We start from the raw sequence: 17,829 nt of genomic DNA, 5'->3' as shown, positions 1-17,829 counted from the left end.
TTTATTCAAAACTCATTTAGTTTAATTTTGTGTTAACTTAATGTATTGTGTACTTCATGTAATAGAAAAGATGCTACATTTTTATTCAAAATGATGTTAAGACAATTTAAATTCCGTAAAATATTTCATTATTGATTATTAAAGGATAACTAGATACTTTTAATAATGATTAACAAAGGAATCAGTTAATCAGTGAAATTATATTCACCATTATTCATATATCATTTGTATATCATGAAAGAAAAAAAAAGGCATAGCATAAGTTAAAAAAGGGAAAACTATGAAAAGCTGATTTTTTAAACTGGTTTATTCCATGTGGGACGTATCAAACTATCAGTCATTTTCTGAACTGCTCAGTCCAATTAAGGGGAGATGGGGACTATCACAGCAATCATTGGGCAAAAGGCAGGGTCCACACAGAGAGACAAAAAACTATTCATGCTCACACTCACTCCTAAGAACTATTTAGAGTAGCCAATAAACCTAACGTTAAACAGGTTAAAGTTTAAAGGACTCTTTTCTTAGATAAGTCAGTGTGTAAGAAACATTTAGGTTTTTTTTTTTTTTTTTGTATTCAACTCTTCAACACTAGTAAGGAACAGAAACTACTGTTGAAGTTTGCAAATCTCTGTTTGGAAAATGCTGTTAGTCATTAGTCCTATTTGTGTCAGAATTATGCAACGATTAAAAAAGAAAAATCAATGAAAATATTGCTACAAGTACAAGAATTTCAGAGACAAGTGCAATATAGATATAGATACAGTATATCCATATCTATAGATAAGATGTCCTCAGTCCTGAGCTATTTGATCCTTTATGGTGTTGCAAGAAAGACTGTGGATCTGGCTTACTAGTCTTCTTTCCTGAGGGAGGTTTTTAACTGACTCAAATGACCTAGAAGTATCTCAATTTCAGCCGTGATAAGAGATGGTAAAACTCTCTAAATGCTAATGCTCCCATTATGACCTCCTTTAGCTTTCAATTCACTACACAAAGGGGTCTTTTCTGACAAACAAAGGAATCTTTTCTGAAAAGAAACAATATTAGGCCACTTGCAGCCACAGCATTCATTGTGACGCTTCATTCAGTCATAAATAATTTAGCTTCCATTAAGAAATGTGACACATATACAGTAGATCAGGCATATTACCCCACATGCTGTTTGAAGAATATATTTTCTTTGTAGGTGCAACTTTGACCAGATTTGGGTTGGTGAAAAAAGGAAAATAATTTAGGTGAGCGCTTGTTGGGTGGATGAAGTGTAGTGTTTCACATGTGACACCATGACCACGTGGATAAAACAACAAACATGTCAAGGCTACTCAAGCTTTTTTTTTTCTTTTTTTTTTTTTTTTTACTTGTCCTGAGCTTTTTTCACTCTGCATCCGACAGGCTCCTTTGCAGAGAACTTTTTAACATCTTTACTGAATCTGTATTGCTTTTATGAAACAACACTTAACTGTTTCTTTGCTTGTTTTGAGCAAAAAAAAAAAAAGTTTAGACTTAAATGTGTTTTAAATAATGGTTGTTGCATTCAGTCTACTTTCTGTGTGGTGTTTTATTGTACTCTAGAACTGGATTTATACTTAGGCAGTGTTTACTGGTTTAAGGTATGTTACAATGTCTCAACTGTATGCTTAGCATAGGTCCGTGGAGGCTTGATGTACACCTCTTCCAGACCCAATATGCACCACTGCTTGCAGCGCGGTTATGCGAAAGTACTCCCTAATACTCTGTGATTACGTGTTTCTGGATTTCTGGAGTTTCTCACAGAGTTTGTGCCATAAACACAAAATAAAAACATCAGACATCAGAGACTATGAGGAGGGAGAATCACCAAATCTTTCTCTGCAGTTACTCTGGCCTTTCTGCACTGCAACAGTCTCGTCTACCCAATCAGGAAGGACTCATTGCTGCAACAGAGTTCAAATGAGTTGATGGACAAAAAGGTCTTGGTCAAAGGCAGGAGCTTGGAACAGGACAAAGGCTTAGAGAGAGTGGATAATGATATGTGAGAGTGGGAGTAAAATGCAACGGTAAAATCCTGAAATTTAGTCCAGAAGCATTTTTTCAGTTCAGTTAAGTTTAGTTCAGTTCAATTCACTTTTATTATCCCTCAAGGGGAAATTTGATTTGCAGTGCAGTAAAAATATACAGTAAAATTTGGTAGAAGCTGGTCTCGCTCAGCTTCCCCTCCCTCTCAAAAAGAGAACATGTCTTGGGGAAATAGGTATGTTACCAAACTTTATGATTGCAAACCTACGTCACAGCTGGATGTAAGTCAAGTTGGATTCCCCTTTGAGTGCAGTTGTTTTTCTTTTTATATACAGTACTCTGCAACTATCCTTGACCTCAAGGTCCAGCAATTCCAAGTAAGGTGCTTTGATAAGGACTAAAATGTGTTATTTTGCTACCTCCCACAAAAAAATATCAAAGTATTGTCAACTAGGATCCAAAAGTTAAATTCAAAAACCAGAACTGCTGCTTTTGGCGTCAAAATCCACATGATGTCCGTAATATTCCTGTATCCATGCTCCCCTGAGTTAGATTTTTAAAACTGACACACAGAGTGACTGAATTCAAGAGTCATGTTCAACAGTCTAGGAATAAATACTTTGACTTTATTCAAATTAAGACATAGCCATCATAGTATACAGCTGAAGTTAGGGGTTACATAAAGATTAATAACCTGTCAGTAAAATTAGGAAACCAGTTCATGAGATTTTACAGATGATTTGTAGCAGCTGATTCCCTGAATGGTTTGTCTTCTAGGTCTTTTCCACTTAGGCAGAAAGATGAGCTGTTTGTATGACAACACTTTATGTAAAATCTTCTAAGCCAAATTTAATTTAAACCATCCAGACAGATTATATAAAGACTGGGACCTCTCTTAAACCTTTAAATCATTCACTCTTAAATCTATAGATCATTCACTGATTCATTTTCTATCTTTCGAAAAGATTCTGGGAATCTATACCATTAAATTGAGTCTAGATAGAGTGAATCTATACCATTGATTTCCACAATCTTTTTGGAATCTACACCGTTTAATCCAATTCGGGGTTGCATAGAAGCTGGAGCCCATACCAGCCTTCATCAAGGTACACCAGGTCAGGTCGCCAGTCCATCACTAGGCCAAAAAGCCATTCATACTCACATTCATTCCTATGTAGAATTGAAAGTCATCAATTAACCTATCATGCATTACTTTGGACAATGGGAGGAAGCTGAAGTACCTGGAGAAAACTCACACATACACAAGGAAAACATGCAAACTCCGCACTGAAAGGTCACTTTTCAGCATTCCACCCCAGTTGAGACTCAAACCAGCGACCTTCTTGCTGTGAGGCTGCAGTGCTAATCACTACGCTGCCATGTACCCTTCAATGAATCATGTGAAAACATGTAAAAACAAAACAAATCTCATTATTGGAATAATCTGAAAAAAAAGGGATATTTACAGATGTTCTCGCCACTGCTTTTATCAACATGATAAACTGACCCTCCTCCTGCTCTTGTGATGCGCACCCTGTCTCTCTCCATTGTCAGGATAATTAAGCAAGGCATATGTGAAGGTACAATCTATGGACATGAAATGTACATGAAAGATAAATCTTCTTTTATCAAATATGTCACAGATGATCCCACCATTTCCGTGTTTTTCCTTTAAGATGCACATAGTCTTTGAGGGGTTTGATAGCAGCTATGTCTCCAGCTGTTTTCCCCCTTAAAAAAGAAAAATCACACATCCTCAGTTCCACCCGGTTCTAAAGCAATGAGGAGTTTATAAGCAAGGAGAAGTCTTACAAACAGCTGACATGAATGAAGGAAACTCTACATCAGGGGTGTCAGAATCCAGTCCTCGAGGGCCGGAATCTGGCAGGTTTTTGTTGTTTCCCTCCACCAACACAGCTGATTCAAATCAATGGATCCAGTAGCTTCTTGTCAACCTGTTTGGATGTCAGTCAGGTGTGTGTTGGGAGCATGGAGACAACAAAAACCTGCAGGATACCGGCCCCCTCCAGGACTGCAGTTTGACACCTCTGCTCTATATGCTTTATGCCAGGGAGTAAATGGTATTCATTGGTGAGTGGATTTCAAGACCTCCACCAAAGTCCAACTCCCTGACATCTCTCCTGGTTCCAGTATACTGGCCGATAAATGAGCCGTCCTCGTTAAACTGTATCTCCCCTCCTTCTCCATATTCCACCAGACTGTCATCGCTGTCTGATCGCTTTATTATAGCTTCCACAGATGGTTGGGCCCTTTGAAGGCCCCTTTCCTCATCCCTACAAAAAAAAAAAAAAATACATGGAAAAAAATATCTGATCATTGCTAAAGAATAGAATATTTTGTTTACTTCTAGTACAGTTACTGTATGCATGTACATACCTCCTAGGATATGGCAGGGTGGAGACCCGTGCTATCCTAAAATGTGAAAACATTTTATTTAAGATTAATATAAGATTAGAAATTACATTTTACTGATCACCCATTAAAATTAATAATTTACTGCACTAAAGATCTGCAGCATATACTCAAGATTGGACAATTGACATGTCAATAGTGTCAATATATGTCAACATTTAGTTATTTCATACCTTTCGAGGGATCTTGAGTGGTTCAGTGCAAAAAGAACAAGATTGGGGTTTTGGGAAGGAAAGGTTTAGATAGAAGAGGTAGAGTTAAAACTCAAATTAATTGAAATTTGATCAAAGAATTATCAAAAATAAAGTAAAAGATCAGATTTGCTTTCTACCTGTGCAGCAATGTGCAAAAAATTTGACCAAGATTAAAGAGATTAATGTCCTGTGAATTTTTTAACCACCAGCAGCATATCGACCAGTGCTTTATTATCATAGAAGATAAGGAATGGAAAGTTACGTACTGGGAACGCAATACATTAATGAATTTTATGGGGATTGCTCTTCTATTATTTCCTTTGGTAAACGGTGTTACAGGTAAGATTTTCAATTGCATGTCCAAAAACTGACACATCTGGTGGACAATGGAGGAGATGGAGAAAGAAAAAAGGAGAAAGAGGATGGATCTTATTGAAGACAATTAATTTGTGCCACTAAAGGCTTAAATCTGATCCCCATGGACCCACATTTTATAAAATATTACTTAACTAAAACTTTTTAAACATGCCTATTTTATATAGTCACAGGTAGGGAATTTTATAAGTCATTGTATAGTTATAAAAATATAGTATTTTTGAGTGTGATTCTGCAATGTGAGAGTAAAAACATCACAGAAATTAGAATATATCTTCAGAATGAGGTAGATGTGGGTTGTAAACAAGGTGATGTGTAAATTTTTTTGGTCAGACCATTTGGCTTCTCATGATATTCCGTTTAAAAGGAAGAAATGAAACACTGAAAACTTTGTTAAATAATAGAATTAATTTTGCAAATGTGGTTGGGGGAAGGATGTAGGATTTTACAACCTCATAGGCCACTATAATGTCCCAGAGTGAACGATAATGCACAGATAGAGAGCAAATCGAGGCAGACATTTGGCTGTTATTAGATAAGCATTATGTAATGGAACAGTGTTACAGCATAAAATTACTCATTTTTATTTTTTATCTTTTGCTGTTGACTATTTTACAATGTGGTTTTTATCAGTTGTAATAAATATGCACACCTTGTAATGCAAACTGATTAGTTGCAGCTGTTCTCAAAAAATGAATTCCTTCATTAGGGAGCTTTATTGTTTTTATTCCTACTGTAAAACTGCCATTTTTATGCACTTTTTATCTGCCAGTTGTTAGTAGTAATGCTTACCGATAATCGAAGGAGCCTTCCTGATCTTTATCATCCACTGGTTCTAATGAAATGTCCTTTTTGTCCCGTACTAAAAACAGAAAACAAAAACAGAAAAACAAAAACCTGGTTTTAAACCAAAGCTGGGAAAGATTTTAGGACCTTTAAATCATTTGAATCACTTGTCATACTTGTACCTGGGTATTTTCCCCCTCGGCTTCTCTTGATGAAGCAGACGATGAGGAGGATGAGCACCATGAGAGCCACTGCGCACATTATCCCAATAAACCAACCCTGAGTGGTGATGTCCACCTGGTCCTGAGCATATACTGACACACAGGTACATGGGTTCAAAATCAACATGTATTCAGCATTTGAAAGTGTTTTTATGACTGGACAGACTGGGCTGAAACACTGAAAGCATAGTGGATTACTTTCTGTGGTGTAGTAGGGGGACTCCTCCGTATGCCATTCCCCAAGTCCAAGCCGAGTCCGTGCTGCTATGGAGAATCTGTAACGAGTGTAGCGGTCATATCGGCGGATTGAGAAGCTTGTTATGTTCGGCGTGAACTCCTCGACTCTCACCTCCTCTCCTCTGGTCACATTCACTGTGGAGAGAGTGGAGCTTTTAGTGTGCATGGACTTTTGATTTCAGTGCAGGTAGAGTGAACTGTTAAGAGCCTTGTCTGCTGAGAGATTGGAAACACAAGTGTCTATACCTCCTTCAGAAGATCCTTGACAGGTATTCTGGTCTTAGAGTGCATATTCAAGAGTACTATTATGTCCATACTCAGATGATGGATTATGTAAATGACTGTAATTACTTTTCTGCATCTTTGAGAGTGTGTTTGATGTGTGTGGGATGATGTGTTGCAAACCTGTCTGGTACTTGAGGCTGTACCCTGTGATAACACCATTGGGCTCTGCTGGCAGGTCCCAGTCAACATAAATAGTGTCCAGATGCCGTTGCTGGATCCTGAAGGATGTGGGAGCGGATGGCACTGCAAGTATAAACATGTAAGAAATCATACAAGCTTCATGAACAAAAAGAAACACATTTATAACTTTAAGATTAATCCTTCTTTGGAAAATGATATTTTCTCACCTCCTTCAGGTGTTGAGAAGTGTATATTATTACTGGGTGGACCTTCGTATCGATTGTTTGCCACCACTATATACATCTTGTAGTTGCTGTAGGGGATGAGCTCAGTGAGGACTCCGGAGGGGTCTGGATCATCATTTGGAAACACTTTGGACTTCATACCTCTGTTGACCCAGTGCCACCTGAGCTGGCTGCTGTCTCGCCAATAGTAGACCTGAAAGATGAGAAGAAACCTTTCAAATTTGCTGCTCTACCAGTGAGAACGGGAGTGTTTTTGTTTTTAACACCTCAGTGCATAGCTGGCACTGAGCTAATGTGTTTCAGTCGAGTCTCTTCAAACCTAGACCCATTTATAACATCACTAAGTGGTGAAAACAATCATTAACATGAATTTACCACAAAAAGTAAGAAAATTTGTGTTTAGCTGGATATCTCGCTCCTTCCAGATGGTGCTGTGCTGTACATCATTAAAAAAAAGCCTATTTAGTCATCTTAACAGTGAGGTATAAGTTTTTAAGGATCATGCTTCTGTGGGAACACCAACATTAAAACATTAAAAACATTAAAAACAAACAAGCAAGCACCTATTGACAGTTTTTAGAAATTATTAGTGACACTGTCAGGAAACTTGGTAGCTTGTAGAAGATCCATATGCAGCAGCAGCAGCAGCAGCAGCAGCAGCTTGGCACCTTCTCCTCATGCTGGTCACCAGTTTGGTTACAGTTTAATGTGGGTTTGGTATCTCATTCCTCAAAAACATTCCCTACTGTGCTTATGATGGTCACTCCAGCACGTACAGCACACTCCAACAATCCATACCTCATTTAAAGCTGAGCAGTCAGGCTTTCCAAATGTGAATTATACAACACCAATTACTTTTCAGAAGGATGAGAAATAATCAACCAAACAACTTCCCCGACTTTTAATGCTAAATACAAATAATTACTGTATGCAAACATTTTCAAAAGGAACTATAACTAAACACAAAATAAAGGCTTTGTAAGTGGAGATGAGTGTATTTTAGTATCAAGAAAGGACGAGGCAGAATTACATTTTAGAAACCTACAGATGTCTCAGAAGTGTAAAATGAAGAAATGAGCAGTAATTATTTATCTTGAAAGATTTGCAAAATAGTAGTTTCTTTCAAAAATAATATTAATATTCAACTAATAGCTTTGAGATAAACATCAAATTTCTTAAAAATGTCATTTTTGAAGAAATTAGACAAAAGAAATAATAAAAGCAATAGATTAAAACTAATTACTTACATTTTCTCTTTTTTTAATTCTCTCTGTGCTCTCTTTGTTTCTGCATCATGTTTTCTGCATTTCACATATTCTATATGTGTACTTACTAATCAGACAGGAAATGTAAATATGCTTCAAAAAGTGTTTTATGTCTGTTTGAAGGCAACGTGTGTTTCCCCAGTCTGAAACATCTACATTTTTAACAGAGTTGTTTAGGTTAAGGTACCAGTCTATATGTTTAGGGGTGCAACATTAATCATTAGTACCATAATAAAGGACATTTTACAGACTAGTACATTTTTTTGTATTGACGTCTTAGAAGACCCACCTTGTATTGTTTTAACTCTCCCTTCATAGAGTCCCGTGGTACTGGGTCCCAGTGTACGGTAACCTGGGTGCTTTCGATGTCAGAGACTCTGAGATTCAGAGGTGCAGTTGTTGGACCTTGGGAAAACAAAGCTGGCATAGTACTTCAGCAGAAATAATACATATTTTAGGAGTGACTCATATTCTAAGATGTATGAGAATAAGACATGCAGTGCATATGTAGGACTCACATTGACTGAGTAATATGAATAAATGAAAATTATGTAAATCATCATGCATTATCCTCACAGTCACATTGCATCCACTTAGTTGTGGACCTGTAGCCTCAGGAGCTGTTCCAGTGAATATTAAACTGGACCGCTGCTGTACATTTTTATGTTTCCATGAGCAGCTCAACTCATGCTTTTTGCACTAATGAAATAATCAGTGAGATGGAAATTAAATTAGATGCTCATCAAATAATCTTTCTACTTATATTTGACAATTCTTAGTAAAAAATATTGAAGAAGGACATAAAAATGTGGATAAAATTATGTGAAACTAAATTTTCTCAGCTCCACAAGCCTTTGAGAGTAGTAATGTAAGAAATTTGACTGTTGAATACAACATTTCTGACGTGGCAGAGCTCTGAATTATCAGTGGGGAGCTGGATCCTGCAGAAATTCAGCAATTATGACCCCTTTCAAAGGGAACGTTATCTGGCTGCTCCGGCAGACAGACTGGATTACAGGATGGGATTTCAGATGCTTCAGGTGTCTTTGCCTTTATATGGTGCTGAATGCTATCATTAAATAAACAATTAAGAAAATAAGTTGAGTTTTATTCATCTGGTGGAGTTCCATAGAATTTCACCAGATGTCACCAGGCAGTGTTGGTAAACGCTCATCAACAGTTTTACTAACTAATTCATCTGTATTATATAAAGCAGCAAATGAAGGTACTTACGGTCTTCACCAGAATAACCAATGACAACAGGTGACTCAGGTCCTAGCCCAAAGTCATTGACCGCCTGGACTTTGAGATCGTAAGGCGTGAAGGTATCTGCATCGTAGATATAGTATTTCAGCCACTTTGTGGTTGCGTTCTTCCACTCCTCTCTGGAATCTCGCCTTCTCCACCACACCAGATACTTCAGGTGTGGCCCGTTCCAGTCTCTGTAGCTTAGAGGCTGAAAGTACAGCAATCAGCAGTGACATATATTGTGATAGATCTGTGTTAGAAGGTAATTAAATGGTCAAATACTTTACAGTTTAGCTGTTTTATCTGAGTCTTAATTACCTCCCAGCTGATTTCCATGTTATTTCTCCATGTACCCACTCCTTTTAGGTTTTTCGGAATCACATCTGGGGCTGGACAGAAAAAAAAAGAGAAATAAATAAAAACATAAAACAGCATAGTTGAATGATTTTATTTTAGAATGAATTGTTTCTGATTTTTAAGGCACATTTATTTAAGCCAATAAGTATGAAGTTGGATCTTAGAATAATACCAAGATATTGTGGCAAAGGTAAAATCTTCTTGAGTTTCTAAGTTTATTGAAAATAGGGCAGTAACTATATCTAATATATCTAGATATCTAACTATATCTAATGTGTTCTGTGTATAAATGACACATTTAGGTTTTGTTCTGTGTACCCTGACTTCTTTTTGACTTGTTTCCTCTGCAGGTATCATAGAAAATCATGAAAACACTGCTTCACAAAAACACCATAAAGTCACATATTGTGTTGTGATTTTGAGGTGACAGAGAAATGAAGCTTTTCCTTCATGTTCTTGGTTAGCAGGACTATGAATGCCGCTCAGAGAGGAGATAAAAACACAACCATGAGGATTTTGTATTCCTCTTATTCACAAGTAAACTGTGACTATATGAACTGTGAATTTCTCCTCAATGATTTACAAACTCAACAATAAATCATAAATAGCAAAACAGTAGCTTAAAGGAGTCACCTGATGACTTCATGTGTCAACAATACTATTATTATTTAACAATAAAGCACAAATTGTTGCCATGTTTGCAGTGTTTCTGGGATATTTAACTTCAGCACATTACACGCTTCCACCTCATGTATTGCTGAAGAGGTTTCAGTCATTTCACAAATTTCCATGACAACCAGATCCACCTGGGGACACATCTCTGCCGATAAACTGAACTTTATTTTATGCTTTAGCATCAGATAAATCCAGAGCTAATAGTGTCAGTATGTACTTTCCTGTCCCATATTCCTAGAAATGAAAATACATTTAACACAAATGCAGACTGCATCAGCTGTGTTTGTACAGATTTTCTCATATTGGATTGTGGAACATTAATGTGATACAGACTGTAACTGCATCAGGTTTGTTCATAATGCTTTTTTTTTGCCTGCAGAACTCTCATTTTCAAAGCTCTGTCAATCTATGTCAGTGTTAACCCCCTGCATACCCCCTGCACCGAACTGAAGCTTACACATAAATCTTTCCCCTCACATCTGGTGTTTGTGCTGCTCATCCTCCTAAACTTTGCCACTTTCATGTTTTCATAAATTGACTTCATTATTATATTCTTGCTTTATGATCCTCTAGCTTGCTACTTTTCAATCTAATCAATATGAGTCACTTAGTTCAGGCCCAACTGAGTGCTGCTGTGTCCTTTGCCCTCCAACGAGGCTTTTGCACAATTCCCCTATTTACCATCTTTTAAATGCAACCAGGCTGTTTTCTCACTGCCTTCTGTCTAAAAGAAAATATTTTCTCTATTATCTTACTCCGCAAAAAAAAAAAAAAAATAAATAAAAAAAACTACTATAATCTTTTAACCTTCTCAGAAATAGGTATCTCTGAGAACTAATAGGTATTTCATAGAGATCAAACATACGTGCACCACTGGTCTGGAAGCGCATAGATGGACGACTGGGACGACTTGCTCCGATTTCATTAATAGCGATGACCCTGAACTCGTAGTAGGTGAACGGTATGAGATGCAAAATGACTGAATTAAGGCTTCCTGGGTATGTTGATAGGTTTTTCCATTTCCCAGGCAGCCAGTCATCGTCATCATATTGCACTAAATATTCTGTCAGAGAGCAGAAATGCAGCCAATGATTACAGTAAATGCAAGAAGAATACAAGAATTTATCTCTCATATTATTGTTCATTATGTTTTAGGGCCTTTACCTGTAATGGGACTGTGGTTGCTGTCTCCAGGAGCCCAGCTGAGTCTCACACTCCGTTCATATGGATCTGACAGCTCCAAGTTAGTGGGAGGACTTGGACGGTCTATAAATGAAAAAAATTGTTAACGATTAAAAAGATTAGTGTTGTGTATGTTTGCTGAAAAGTCCTTTTTATTTCAGCTGGATCATACCCATCACCATGAGGTGTGCTGAGGCAGACTTCTGGTCTATTTCGCTCTTGACGACACATGTATAATTTCCCTCATCGCCTCTGTTCACATTAGTAATAACAAGATTTGATTCATCCAGAGAGATTCTGAGGAAGGGATTAAAAAAAAAAAAAAAAAAAACTTCACTGATGCTGTTCAAGTATGATGTAATTTTACACGAACACCTCATGTACCTCCAGCCAAGATTGACGTCATTTTTGTTTTTCATCCATGTCGTTGTGACAGGAGTGGTAATATCTGCCGTTACTCCACACTCCAGGCGCACGTCACTTCCCCGCATGACTTTCATATTTTGCGGTTTGGTGACAATTACTATGGGCTCTGAGAATAATATGTGACAAAAGTATTACATGTACAGTATTAAATAACTTGACGATTTTTTTCAAATGGCCTCTGATCTTGACCTTTGACCTCTACCCGGACTTGATTCTCATCTCTTCCTGCAATGTTGCTGATCACACACAAGTAAGTTCCCTGGTCTTCTATTCGTATACGTTTTATCTCCAGAGTCCCATTACTGTAGGCCTTAAAATGATTTCCTTCAAGGTTTCCTTGGCCGTATTTGGACCTGTGATAGAAGTCCCATAAACATATACAGACACACACACACACACACACACACACACACACACACACACACCAGTGACTTTGCTGGACTAATTCTTAATGATAAAGTGTCATACACTGTGATCCTACCATCGCAACTCAGGCACAGGAGAACCAAAGTAAAGGCAGTCTAATAAGGTCCGACTTCCTTCTATCACTTTGATGAGTTCATTCCTGGGTCCAAGAATACGTGGCGTTGCATCTAGAGGAATGAATAACAGCGACAACATCATCAGTGGATGTTTCATTTCATTATACTCATCCTCCTGTATTGGCTGAAGGTTGGTAAAAGGACAGCAGATTGGTTGAATTCTAACTTTGAATTATTAATAATTTAAGTAAATATCATCAAAATAATATTGGAATATTTAAATAATTATTCTCATGAAGCATTAGTATTCTCTTTACAACACAGAGGCAGATAACCATCCCCACTTTTAACCTCGCATGTCTGTTTTGTTTTTTTTGTTTTTTTTTTACCTGGGAGGCACTCAGAGCACCCAGAACATCAAAAAATCAGCTTTCTACATAAAAAAACATTCATTTAAATCCACTTAAACTAAATGACTAGAAGAAAATATGAATAAATTGCACGTGAGGTATTACTTACGTAGCACGTTGACAAATGCATTGGCATATATGTATCCATACTGATTGGAGGCATTGCATTGGTAGACAGCATTGTTTGCAGCAGTCACACTGCGAAATGTTATTGTTTCTCCAGACACCTGTCTGTTTTCCTGATGTGTAGCAGCTGGAAAAATAACACAGATTTACAATTTATGTTGTTTGGATTTACTTTTACGGCTCCCTAGTCTGATTTTTGAAAACTTACCCTCAATCGGTTCCCCGTTAATAAACCAGCTGATGGTGGGACGAGGTGCCCCATCGGATCGACACACTAATCGCCCGTTTTCTTCAGGGGCCAGGATCAAATCACTTGGCTTTTCCACCCAGAAAGGAGCCGCTGTCCAATAAAATGTACATTAATTGTTTGAACATTAATATGCCCCAGCAGACTAAAATACTGTGTGCTTCTGAAGGGCTCACCTTTGACCCTGACATTTATTGTGTGCTCAATGTAGCCTATCTTGTTGGTAGCGGTGCAGATGTACTCTCCTGAGTCTTCAAAAGACGCCTTTGAGATTTGAATCATCTTGCCGAAGTTCTTTACTTTGATGCGTGATGTCGCTACTAGATCCTCTCCATCTTTTGTCCAGGTTATACGGGGTGTTGGCCTGAATGATGACAGTGCTAAGCTTTACACTGGATGCCTCATCATAAAATACATCTCATGCTGAGCTCATGAAAGTTAACACACAACTTCTTCTAGGTCAACAAAAGAAATCTACCAAAGTGCTACAGTTTTTACTTGTGAACTTAGTTTGCACTCACATTCCTGCAGCTATGCACTCTAGGAGCAGCTCTTCCCCAAGTAGGGCCATGATAGAGCTGGATGAGCCTGTGGGAGACAGCCAGGTGGGGGCAGCCTCTGTCACAGCATGAGCTGCAGATGTGTCAGAGGACACAAATTACCCATGCCTGCATCAGTTACTCATTAACCCTTTCTGTCTGTGGTGCAACACAATATCAACATGCTAGTTCACAAAGTAAATAAATAATTTATAGAGATTGAAAAGTTTCAGTAGAGCAGAGACTCAATGTGCATATAGGGATGAGGGGTTTTAGTAAAGACAGTCACAACAACTCAAATCTTCTATCTTTTGGTTTAGATTATTTAAATGGATCATATAATGATTTTTAAGTTACTCACTTGTCAGCACCTTCACAACAACAGGCATCTTTTGCTGAATGGCATTCTTGTAAGGGAAGCGAGCATTGCAGCAATAATCAACAGCAGAATCATTAAACAACACATTGGAGAAATACAGATCTCCATTGACTCCCATGGAAACCCTGCGGTCTTGCTGAACAGCTTGCATTGTGGGAAAAGCTGTCTGAATAGGCCAGTTGAAAGGTCTTGCATATGAACCTGAAATAAATATATAATAAATAAATCGTGGTGTGAAATAAGTTACATTTTTCCTATTTATGCTCATCTTCTAGACTTTAGACATCCACTTCCCAGGACACTCACAGCTAGACATCCAGTAGGTTTCGGGCTTAGGCGGACCAGGTGGAGGGTCACATGACAGGACCAGAGGCAAACCTGCGCTGATCACCACAGGTTCAAGAATCTCCCGTGGCCACACTGGAGCTCCTGTGCAAAAAAAGGAGTGCACATCGCCTCTGAGCTGCAAAGTTAAGCTCTTTTTTTTTTTTAACAGACTCTTTACATGAAATATGAAAATAAGTTTGGTTAACAAAATAAAAATAATGAAAACATACAACAAGGTCATCTTTTATAGATTTGCCTGAGTAAATAGTCTCTAGATGACAATTAGTAATGCTGCTAAAATGGATTAAGCTAAATCAATGTGTAGAGAAGGAATAGATAGCTTTCAAATTATTCACAGTGACATTTTTGAATACCAAATCTTTATAAGTCATATAATAATGTATATCCAGCAAATATGAATAATAATTTATGCTTAACTTAATGGAATCCTGAATATGGACTACACAGATATCACATACATTTCACACAGCCAGTCCCACATGACAGCATCACTAATGCATCACTTTACGTCATCATGGTTTACTTTATGGACACAAACATTAAATTCTTCAATGGTCTCAGTCCTGAACTCACTGTAAAGTTGTAGTCTGATCTTGTGGGAGTATGCAGATCCATACTCGTTGGAAGCAATGCACTGATACTCTGCTTCATACTGTTCTGGATTTTTCCAAGCATAGATATCTAGAGTCCCTGAGCGCCTGCGCATCGAGACCTGGGAGTCACGTGCCACATTGAAATACTTCCCGTTCCGCCTCCATGAGAAACTTTGTAAGACACAGAGAAAAAGAAAAGCAGTGAAATGACCAGGACTTAGGAAGTTACATAAACACATGTGTGTTCAGCGTGCAGGTCTTACATTGGATGAGGGTTGCCTTTGGCTTCACACTCTATTACCATTGTGTCTTTGGGGTCGACAATATGCTCCTGCATAGACTGCTTTATGATAGTTGGGGGTTGTCTAGCTGCAGACAGAAAAATGACAAAAACAGCTCAAATGTTACCTGAAATACACAGTCAATTCAAATACACTGATGGGCAAAACCAATAGATAAAAGTGAGGTTTTAGACTCACTTTCCAGAGGAATCTCCAAAGCCCAAACACTCTGCAATAGAAGCAGCAGCAGCAGCCCAGGTCCACCCAGCGTCCACATCTTTTTCAGCTCATTTAGTCCAGTAAAGATTTAAGCCATTAATTTTATTTTTTCTTTTCAGACTGAAAGGAAAATGAAAGACAGAAAGTATTCATTCTGACTTTTAGTTAAAAATAAATGCAGAATAAACCAGTGAAAGCAGAGTTTGAATTGAACATCCTCAAATTTTCACAAACACAGCATGACAAGAAAAGGTTCAAAATGCTTCAAGTTTAGAATAAAAGTACCCAAAATTAATTACTTTTTAAATGTATTTGTATTATTTGATTCATGCAACAGATTAATGTATCTGGTTGTTTCTGGTTTAAAAATACGTTATAATTAATAAAATAAAACATAAGATGATATTTATTGGATAGAAAAAAAATTCTCTTTTCTTCTTTTTGGTGAAATATTAAAGTGTGTATTCAAGCATGTTAGTACAATGCTGCACTGAATATATAAGAGGTCAATGTAAAGGTAAAAACTTTAATCCCAAACCTTCATACTTTGTACATAGTTGAACTTTAGTGGCTTCTTTCAGGTGCTGTGAGTTAAATCCCTCTCTGGATGTAAATATTCAGATGATTTTCATGCAGCAAAATTTAAGTCTGCTGCTTAAGTTTAATTAATTCTCAAGTAAGAAAATGAACAGCTTCAATGCCTGTTAAGATCCAACTGTGGTATTTTTTGCAAAGATTTATTAAAAAAGAAAGAATAAATATGGCACAAATTAGTGTAAATATGCATTAGATGACTCCCATTAAAACCTTCATCGATGAATCATGCATTGTGTTGTCAGTTTGATGAAAACAGAAAGTTATGAGTACCTACCTCTGCCATGAAAAGTCAAATCAGAGCTCTCTCCTCCCCATTTCTGTCCTCCCCAGTGCATCAATAATCCAATCACTTTCCCAGGATATTATTCTCGTCCGTGCAGTATAGCAATTAATGCTTCAGTCCTTCAAATATCAGGTCAAGAACCCTAGACGAGTTGATACACATCGGTAATTGAGTTTCTGTCCGTCACTGCCACTCACACGCTGCCCACCCATCTTATGAATAATGAATGAGCACCATACAACACCCACACTTCACCCAGTTCACTGTTCAGGGTGGCTCTCATAATTCTAAACATCTCCATCAAATGCAGCAAAGACATAAACAAAAGCTTCAGGAAATAACTGAATTATATTACTGGATATATTTCCGTTTATCATAGTTATAGAAAGTTTACTTTGGCCCAGTTCACTGTGAACAGAATCAGTATTATTTACAGGGTTTATTTTAATGAAAACACAAAACAACTTTGATTCTGGGCTGTTTGCATTGTTAATGGTTCTGATGACATCAAGATGTGGGCCGGAGAGATCTGGGCAACAAAGTATGAAAGCAATGTTTGTGTTTGTCAAATTAATTTTACATGCAGCAATTCCCCAAGTCACATGATATCCTGATAGCTGCAAACATTCAGATAAAACTAATCCACTTTGAAACCTCTGATTTAACTCAGGTTTTATTAAAAGAAAACCTAAACAGGTCTTTGACAGCTGTGTAATACAGCTGTGTATTTGCATAAAAAAGGAGAAGAATGCAGTGAGAAAGTTGTACAGGAGGAAGGGGCAGTTTTCTGTTTTCTTATTTAGCCAAAGATGCCAGTAGCTACATTTGTGTTAGACAAAAGCTATCTCATGGCTTGTTGACACAGTTCTGACCTGTGTAGGCTGTCAGGCATTCACATGGCGCAGCATATAAAAACCGGCACTCACTGCACTGAACAATAGCTTGATAGGGAGGAAGGGTAAAATATGTCTGAAGCTTTAAATCAAACAGCAGTCCTACATTTTCCATCCTGCTTAAAGGGATATAAATCATTATGGCTTATTATTGGTTCCTGGTGGTCTTTGCTCCCTGGTCTTGATGTGACAACATCTGAAACACAACTTGACCAGCCTCACACTGAGCACAAAAGCAGAAAGAGTATGTTGATCCTGTTGGCTCTCAGAATGGGCTTTTCTCCCACACATTGGACCATGACAGGCCTGAAAGTAAGCAATGATCAGTGCCATGCACCAGACTGCACAGTGAAGAGGCACAGAGGTGGATTGAGCCAGCAGAGTGACG

General features: G+C 37.7%; 1 protein-coding gene across 1 annotated transcript; it reads right to left on the bottom strand.

Moving 5' to 3' along the window:
• Positions 1–2,731: 2,731 nt before the first annotated feature.
• Positions 2,732–16,673, bottom strand: nfascb (neurofascin homolog (chicken) b). Its single transcript, XM_079239335.1, has 27 exons — positions 16,540–16,673; positions 15,648–15,788; positions 15,432–15,537; positions 15,149–15,339; positions 14,534–14,656; positions 14,210–14,428; positions 13,831–13,942; positions 13,486–13,673; positions 13,271–13,402; positions 13,046–13,189; positions 12,526–12,637; positions 12,234–12,397; positions 12,003–12,150; positions 11,791–11,915; positions 11,601–11,702; positions 11,302–11,499; positions 9,723–9,793; positions 9,390–9,612; positions 8,446–8,561; positions 6,874–7,084; positions 6,647–6,769; positions 6,203–6,376; positions 5,966–6,097; positions 5,790–5,859; positions 4,602–4,613; positions 4,393–4,428; positions 2,732–4,289 (listed from the first exon to the last, which is right to left on the bottom strand). The coding sequence occupies exons 2-27, from the start codon at positions 15,724–15,726 to the stop codon at positions 4,058–4,060; spliced, it is 3,543 nt and encodes a 1,180-aa protein (XP_079095461.1). The 5' UTR covers positions 15,727–15,788; positions 16,540–16,673; the 3' UTR covers positions 2,732–4,057.
• Positions 16,674–17,829: the final 1,156 nt, after the last annotated feature.

This window comes from Telmatherina bonti, assembly GCF_933228915.1.
Source record: "Telmatherina bonti genome assembly, chromosome: 4".
NCBI classification, from domain to species: Eukaryota; Metazoa; Chordata; class Actinopteri; order Atheriniformes; family Telmatherinidae; genus Telmatherina; species Telmatherina bonti.
The sequence above is the reverse complement of the archived record's forward strand: the minus strand, read 5'-3'. Positions and strand labels throughout refer to the sequence as shown.

Excerpts from the sequence above, each read along its gene's own strand:
- nfascb (XM_079239335.1), bottom strand. The coding sequence starts at position 15,726 with ATGTGGACGCTGGGTGGACCTGGGCTGCTGCTGCTGCTTCTATTGCAG. Across the intron at positions 12,151-12,233 it reads AGTCCGGGTAGAGGTCAAAG|AGCCCATAGTAATTGTCACC; the intron begins GTCAAGATCAGA and ends TATTATTCTCAG. Across the intron at positions 11,703-11,790 it reads AGCACACCTCATGGTGATGG|ACCGTCCAAGTCCTCCCACT; the intron begins GTATGATCCAGC and ends TTTCATTTATAG.